This window comes from Calonectris borealis, chromosome 3 (genome assembly GCF_964195595.1).
Source record: "Calonectris borealis chromosome 3, bCalBor7.hap1.2, whole genome shotgun sequence".
Lineage (NCBI taxonomy): Eukaryota > Metazoa > Chordata > Aves > Procellariiformes > Procellariidae > Calonectris > Calonectris borealis.
Window position 1 is genome coordinate 113,995,136 of NC_134314.1, and position 7,840 is coordinate 114,002,975.

Sequence of the window (7,840 nt, forward strand, 5' to 3'; positions counted from 1 at the left end):
TGGATTATAACCTATACAAAAGAAACAGTCTTTCACAGATTACCTCTGTTAGCTGAAACACTTGCAAGTAGTTAGATACCAATGATCTCCAAATGTCTTTAATCAAACCTCTAATGACTCAGGTCTGTGCCTAGGACTGCTGGGACCCTTTTTCCATTAGTGCCTTGTCTCTTTCTTCCACAAGCTGCTTTGTCAAAGCAATCTGCTCTTCTAGCATGCGAATATTCTCCTTTTTCTGATTTTGACGCTCAAGATCTCTGAGAACTCCACTGTGCAGTCTCTGAAAACACAAGGGACAGGGTTTATCACAGCCTGTTGGATGCTGAATACGACTAACCCCCACCCACTCCAATGCTTCCGCCAGGGCTGGTCACCATGCTGCCTTTGCAAGTCCTCTGCCACCGCCACTTAACATGGTTTGAATCTAAAACTACAGGAGCTGATATCCGATACGGGTAAGCTAGCGGTACTACACCAAAAAGTGCTTTATTTCTACTCTCTTCAGATGGGTGGGTTTACTAAGTGGTAAAGCTATCAAGCAAATAAATGCTATGCACCCGTAATTCCTGTGCCGTGCAGGATGGACATGATCTATAAAATCCTATTACCTCTTCCCTAAATCTTTGCCAAATCGAACTAATCTCCCGCAAACTTCTCCTCTGCTTGGAGAGAATTTGGTGGCAAATTGGAAACGATTTTAAGAAAACCTGCCATGTGTCTTCATCTGCTTCTTTCTGCTCATGTCTTACTCTTAAAAAAAATACCTTGTAAACTCTTGCTGCAAGGCTGACAAAAGTCCCACAGCCTACTTATGCCAAGCTCTTGAAAAAGCAAGGCACTTCATTCAGAAAATATCCCCTTTACCTAAAATGTTCATTATAAATAAAATGTGCGACACAGACCAGCACTCCTCAAACTGGTGGGTAAGCCCTTTAATGGGTGTAAAAAGCCCCAAGAAAATCCCAGGTGGCTTTTGTTTCCTCCTTACTCTTTTCTCTCTCTCTGCTACCTGGAAGGTTTCTTTCACTCTGATAATTAGGTGAAATGTTTAACCTTTACCTCTCACCAGGGGAACACAAAATAAGTGAAACCAAAACTGGTGACATGGATTGGGGTGGGGAAAAGGAGGGGAGGGACTAGCTGGGAACCAGCTGCTCTGCTCCAGCTGTGCACCTCTGGGGACAGGTGAGGCAGCAGAGCGATGTGAGCGGAGGGGTGATGAGATCAGGCACGGGATGGAGGCTGACGCTAACTCTGGAAGGAAACGGGGGCCACGTGAAGCATTTAATCAGTTGTGCACGTGACATACAGCTGAGATACAGTTCCCTGGGAACTTCAACGGACCAAAGCCGGTGCTGCTGCCATCCTTCCAGCCCCACGCTCCCCGCGCTGCTCGTCCCACCCCAGGGTCAGACAGCTCAGCCAGCAGAAAACAACTCTCTCCCTTTTTTTCCCTTCGCAAAGCAAGTCATACTCTGCTGATTTAACTCCCTGAGCTGGCTAACCAAAGACTAGCGCCCGCGCAAAGGAGAACATGGGATGCCCAGTCCACTTTGGTGGTTTGGCTTGAACTCCTGGGGTGATACGCTTTTAGATATTCAGACACTTACTAGATTTCAAAGCAATAGTCATTATCAGAAAATATGATACATGAGGACAAAAATATTATAAATTAGTAAAAACCATGACATTATTGTTGAGAGCCAACCCTGGCTCACATCTAGATCAAGCCATGTGATCGCAGTTGTGTTTTAGCCCAACTAAATATTAGAATCTTTAGCTGAAGTTAAGTTTAGTTAAAGCATTATCCACCTGCCTAATTTACCAACTCATGCTCAGCTTCGACTCAGGAATGAGAAAGTTTCACGGGTACCAAGGTTAGCCATTGGATACTGGAGAGATGAATATATTATTTAGCCTAATGGCAAAAAAAGATGAGCAATTTATTTGACGTGTTTGAATGACGCCAAAATGCATCTGCAAATAATTTATTTGAAAGCTGACCCTGAACTAATTTTAGAAGACGTTTGTGATTATTATTTGACAAGTTCTCACAGGGTTTTATTCTTCATCTAGAATGCCAGTAACTGCAAATTTCAAAGGGAATTATTTCTCCTGTCAAGATTAAAATAGAAAGGTTTTGTTTAAGAACTATTTTATCTTGTGAAGAAAATGCACAGACACATATGTCAGCCAATAATCAAAACTCTCTGGAAATGTATCTAATAAAACCAGTTCCTTCCCATCAGCTTCAATCAACTGAACTCAGGTTACAAATTAGTAATCACTACAGACAAAGTTCATAAACTTATTATTTCATTACTATTAGTTAATAACAATAAAGAAAAGATGTGGGGAGATACAATGTAATTGAATAATTACATCAAGAATGTGATTCTTTTTCCTTCACAAAACACAGCTATTCTGCAATCTTTCAGATGGTGAACGCATTTACTTTGAAAATGCACAGTTTGCAAAAGACATCTTTATAATTTGAGTATCATGAGCGACAAAGAGCTATGAAAAAGTTAATCTTCTCACCTTCCTCTGTTCTCAGAAGTTAGGTCTGCTTGATTTCTGCATCAGTTTGGATAAATGTGCGCAAGCTCAAATCACTTTGTGCCTGGCATATCCATTTATAAAAGTCAAAACTTTATTAATTTGCATAAAGATAAACCTGAAATGATCCCTACACCGGGACTGCAGAATATCCAGTTACTTATTTCCATTACATTATCTAAATAACTGGGTTCCTTAAACCTGAAGCCATTATTCCCTGACTTGAAGATGAAGAATTATAAAGAGAAAATCTCAGATTTCATTTATAAAAGATAAGCTTTGAGCCTTAGCGCCTCTAAATAGCAAGTTAAACTGGTGGAAAAAAAGAATTGATCATTTTGGCTTCACTTCTGCAGCAGCAGCATCTTGCGGAATGCTAATATCCCTGCAAACATATACAGATTAGCACCAAATCCAGCTTTTGGGGAGATCACTTCTAATTCTAGAGGATTGGTTTGCGAACCCATCCCTATATGTACAGGTCAGGCACCTCTGAGTCATGAGTTCCTGTGAAATATGTTCATCTGATTCGTGTGATGAAGTGTGACCTTCTGTCCTACATATCCTTGTATGACCACAAGCCTAAGTCTAGCAGAGTGGTTAATGTATATAGTATGTATATAGTTCCTGCTTCTTGCAAAAGCCACTTAGTGAACATTCTGGTATAGTAAATGAATTTACTAACTTTTTAGAAAAGGGGGGATTGATAGAGGGAACTAACACTTAAGGGTTAACAACAGAGCCATTGTCTAGCCTAAGCCATAAATTAACTAACAATTCCTGACTGAGATTTCACCATGGTACATCCTCCCACTTGATAAGAGCGGACAGGCCTTGAGCTGGCTCGTTAGGCCTCCTATGTAACAGCTGTGATGAGATAGTGTCCTATGTAAATCACTAATAAGGAACAACTGTGAAGGGATAAGTGTTAAAGGACAAGATAACCTGATGCCCCGTTACATTCCAAGAGTCGAGGAACTGATGAGTTAATTAAATGACTATATATAGACAAAGGAAGTCCAGAGTTCAACTAACGGACACAATGAACAACCACCGGAGAGGAAAAGACCCTAACCCTAATTTTACTGCGCATGCTTGGACTATGTAAATGACTTTTGGAACTCATTTTAATATGAAGCGGGGACAGGTCATGCATATGTATAGGCATATTACAAAATTATATGAATATGTAATGTTTTACTGTATATATTTATGACGAGTGCCGCGTTATGGTGTGTGTCCTGGTGGAGCGGAGACTCCCGGCACACCCAGCACTGTTTGCTTGCCTCTATTTGTTTAATAAATTGTAAACTTTAATTGGGACCTTCTTTGGGGTTCAGTCATTTATCACAGTTCCCTACGCAGAGTTCACAGGCTGTGCCCACGCTTGGGTGTTAGGATGGATAGCAAAGAATAGACACTGGATCTGTTCCCCAAAACCCCCAAAAGGTTTTGTCACTTTGACAAACTGGATCCTTTGACCCCCTCCATCTCTACAACACTCAGCAAAACTGCCTATCTGCCAGCAGCCTGACAACAGTGACACTGATACCCTCCACAGCAAAGGTTGCTTCCAGCTGTGGAAAAATAAGTTAAAACAGACCCACGGGGAGAAAGCTGCCCACTGTTGCCTCATTTGGGAAACCTAAGATTTCCCCAGGCAGAAGTTTGCAGCAGCGATCTCATGTGTAACAACCAAAGCAATTTAACATTATTTTGCAAACTGAGAAACAACTACAGCACAGAGCAACAAGAACAGGCAAAAGGCAGCAAGTCCCTATTTTCTTCCTGGTATCATTAGAAACATGAAGCAATCAGAGGGCCATATCAACTCATTTGCTATCCACCACTCCTTTTACTCAAGTCACATTTCATACGCTGGTAGAATGCACACCGCAACCTTGCTGTTGTGCCCTTAATTTACCTACGTTTTGCACATGAGTTATAGCATGGCCTCTACGTACCACGGGACCGCTGTCTTGCTCAGTGCTCAGCACAGATCCTGGCCAGGTACTCAGCCTTTAGTTTCACATTCCTTCTTCAGCCTGTTGCCCGAGGCATTACTTATTTCATGATACACAGATCCCGCTCTGACGGTAGCATTACTCATTTACTTGTGGACTGTTTTATGCCTGTTACCTCTATAGAACATGAGTGTTTTGTAAATGTTAATTTATTTTCATAGTCTATGAGATGAAGGAGAGATATCAGCCAAAGATTAAGGTCAAAAACATCCATTAAGTTTAGGTGTTTTGCTGAAACACGCAAGGGTGATTTTTTTCAGAGCACGCGTTGTCCTGCAGCACGTGCTCAAAGTACAGCTTCCATTTATTTCAGCTGTAGTTTAGGAGCATTTAGCACATGTTCCTGCCAGACCTTCGGTGGCTCAAGGCAGACACACTGAATTAGCTAGCAACCATCTGCAAAAATGTGAGCTTAAGTGATCTACCCAGCATCTATATCAGCTCCGGCTGAAGCAGAGCCGTTACCTATCGCCGCTCCAAAAGAGCAGCCTTCCTCTTCTTGCTACTGCCTGTGCCATTCAGCCTGTTTTCCAACTTCCGCAGCAAATTAACCTGCCTCTTTCCTTACCCAGATCAGTCTCATCCTCCAAGATCCATCATTCTCAAGCACTGACAGAGACAATCTCTTGAGGGAAAAAAATGTAATCCTGTAATTACGGACTGCATCGTAAAACCCATGCAACAGGCAACTGAGCTGGGTACAGACTAGCAACTGGAACTCTGGTGTTCTGTAGTTTCTGACTGCTTCAGACCTTTAATAACAGTCATTTAACATATGCTTTTTTTGTGTGCATTTTCTAGATTTTTTTTGCAAATAAGGGGGGAAATCAGATGTGTGCCCTCACGTCAGTATACATTTGGCTCATCAGCAGGGTCCAAACCTGCACATTCGCTGCCCAAACTTCTGCCATGCGCAACTTATCCATTCTGCAACCTCGCAACTTTTAGTCCCAGGCAGGATTTCTTTGTACAGGGACTCACCATGGTCTGTCTTGACACTTTTGGCTGTGGGGCTGTCTTGCACACAGGGTGCCTGCCAGCAATGACCTGATTTTTGTAAATGTAGCACAGAAAACCTCCCTGTTTAATTATGGCATGGTATTTCTGTTAGCTTGCACTCTGCCCGTCCTGTCAGAACAAGAAGGGAGCTGGGGCTGGCTGCACGGCACAGAACAGCACTGTTCGCCCTATAGCAGGAGGCATTTGTGAAGCTCAGGAAAAGCAGAGCAGATGCATTGCCAGAGGGACAAGCACCAGCCGGACAGCAGGGCCGGACAGGGGAGAGCCCCGGGAACGCTGCCAGGGTGGTGCCCTTGGGCCGAGAGGGTGCAGGGTTACATCCTTCCTGCACCGCCACACCCTCAGCTGCTGCGGAGCGTGAGGAAGCCTCCTCCACTGAGCCGGTCGTGCCTGCCCTGGAGCTCCTCGCTGCTACCTGCCGCCGTAGGCGAATGCACGGGACGGGATAAGGGAGCGGGTGCAGCTACGTGAGCAGGGAAAGGGCAGGTGCCAAGGCCGGAAAAAGTGGGGAAGGGGTATTCGGGGAGAGAGAAGCATCGGGGGCAGAGCAGGGGAGGCAGCGCATAGGCAGGCACCGCTGTGCGGGCACGGCTCTGGGCTCCGGGCTGGGCGCACCCGAGTGCCCGCAGCCCCCAGCTTCAGGCAGGGGCACAGAAGGTGGCAGGACGCGGGGGACCCGGCTCCCTGCCGGGCACAAGAGGCCTGTCTTCAGGTGCGGGCAGGGCAGGGCAGGGCAGGGCAGGGCAGGGCAGGGCAGGGCAGGCGGGCGGGAGACACGTGGAGAGGCTGCGGGGTCCGGAGCGGGCATGGGGCAAGGGGCGGGGCTTAATGCACGCAGGGGCGGGGCGCCAGGAGAGGGGCGGGGCTCTGGCCTGAGACCTCGGGCCGAGCCTACAGGTGAGGGGCGGGGCTCTAGCCAGACACCTCGGGTCAGGCCTCCAGGTGAGGGGGCGGGGCTCAGGGCGCCAGGGGCGGGGCCGCGGGCGCAGGGGCGGGGCCTGCCCTGCGGTGGGCGCGGCCGCGGGCGCCGGGGCCGCCGTAGGGGCGGGGCGGGGCCCCGCTCGCCCCCTCCCCCCCGCCCCCCGCGGCGGGCCACTCACCTCCCGCTCCCGCCGCTGCTGGAGGTGCACGGCCGCCACGGTGGCGGCGGAGAGCAGCGCGGAGGCGGCCAGCACCGCCCGGGAGCTCCTCGACATCGCCGCCGGCAGGGCGGGCGGGCGGCGCGGGCCGGAGCCGCCTGCTCGCCGCGGGGGGAAGGGCCGCGCGCGGCGGGGGGGGGGGGGGGACGGGAGAGGAGGCGCGCCCCGCCTCCAGCCGAACGCCGAGCGCGTCGAGCCAGGCCAGAGCAACGGACCGCCGATTCGGGGGTGCGCCGAGCGACGCCCCGTCCGGCGGGGCGGGCGAGGAAGGCCCGAGCCGCGCCCCGGGGCGGTGGCAGAGGGGAAGGCGAATGAAGCGGGTGTCGTCGGCCGCCTGCCCCGCACGTGGATCGGCCCCCGGGGCTCCCCAGCTTTCCTGCTGGAGTTTGGGCCGCCCTCACTCCTCACGGGCCAGCCCCGGGCCCACGACAGGGAGCAGGCCGCGGCCTTGGGCCCCGCGCCTGGGGGCTGAGGCGCGGCGCCTCGTCCTTCTCGTGGTGGGAGGCCAGCAGGAACGGTGTCCTGCAGCCAGCGCTCGCCTGACCCAGCCCTTGCTGACCGGCCTCCCAGCGCCGCGGGTCGAGCTTTTGTGGGAGGGTCGTCGCCCTGCCGTGGCTGGGCGCTTGCACCCTGCCGACCAGAAACGCCGACGTGGGCGGCTAAAAAAGGGCCTTTGCCCCATTGACGCCGCTACTGGGGAGAGGCCCCTGCAGAAGGGAGGATGGCCAGCTGGTGCGGTGCCTCACGGTGCCTTTCCGGAGGGGGTGTTTTCTGGAGCTTCCTGCCGGCGTGCGCTTGCATTTCCAGTGCGGTTGCAGCTCTGAAAAACAAACAAAAGGAGATTTCTTCTGAGTTCAAGAAAGATTTTTGTTTTTATTGCGTGAAGACCTCCAGTTCTGCACTTTCCTTGCCCAGAAAACCCAAATTGCATAGGACAAGCAGCTGGAGAAAGCAGTTCTTCAATTGTTTGGTTTCTTCTCATTGTTCAGTGTGTGGCCTTAGGCCTCGTGTTTGGCAGTTTTTCGTGCTCTGAAGACAGCATTATTCCTCTCCCTGGGGGCTTTTCCCTGGCACCTCCTCACTAAAGTATCCGAGTGC

The 7,840-nt window shown here is 49.7% G+C and overlaps 1 protein-coding gene across 1 annotated transcript; it reads right to left on the reverse strand.

Annotated features, from left to right (window-relative positions):
- Positions 1-130: 130 nt before the first annotated feature.
- Positions 131-6,850, reverse strand: PET117 (PET117 cytochrome c oxidase chaperone). The gene is made up of 2 exons (XM_075147371.1): positions 6,704-6,850; positions 131-280 (listed from the first exon to the last, which is right to left on the reverse strand). The coding sequence occupies exons 1-2, from the start codon at positions 6,797-6,799 to the stop codon at positions 131-133; spliced, it is 246 nt and encodes an 81-aa protein (XP_075003472.1). The 5' UTR covers positions 6,800-6,850.
- Between the last annotated feature and the right edge of the window lie 990 nt (positions 6,851-7,840).

Excerpts from the sequence above, each read along its gene's own strand:
- PET117 (XM_075147371.1), bottom strand. The coding sequence starts at position 6,799 with ATGTCGAGGAGCTCCCGGGCGGTGCTGGCCGCCTCCGCGCTGCTCTCC. Across the intron at positions 281-6,703 it reads AGCAGCGGCGGGAGCGGGAG|AGACTGCACAGTGGAGTTCT; the intron begins GTGAGTGGCCCG and ends TTGTGTTTTCAG.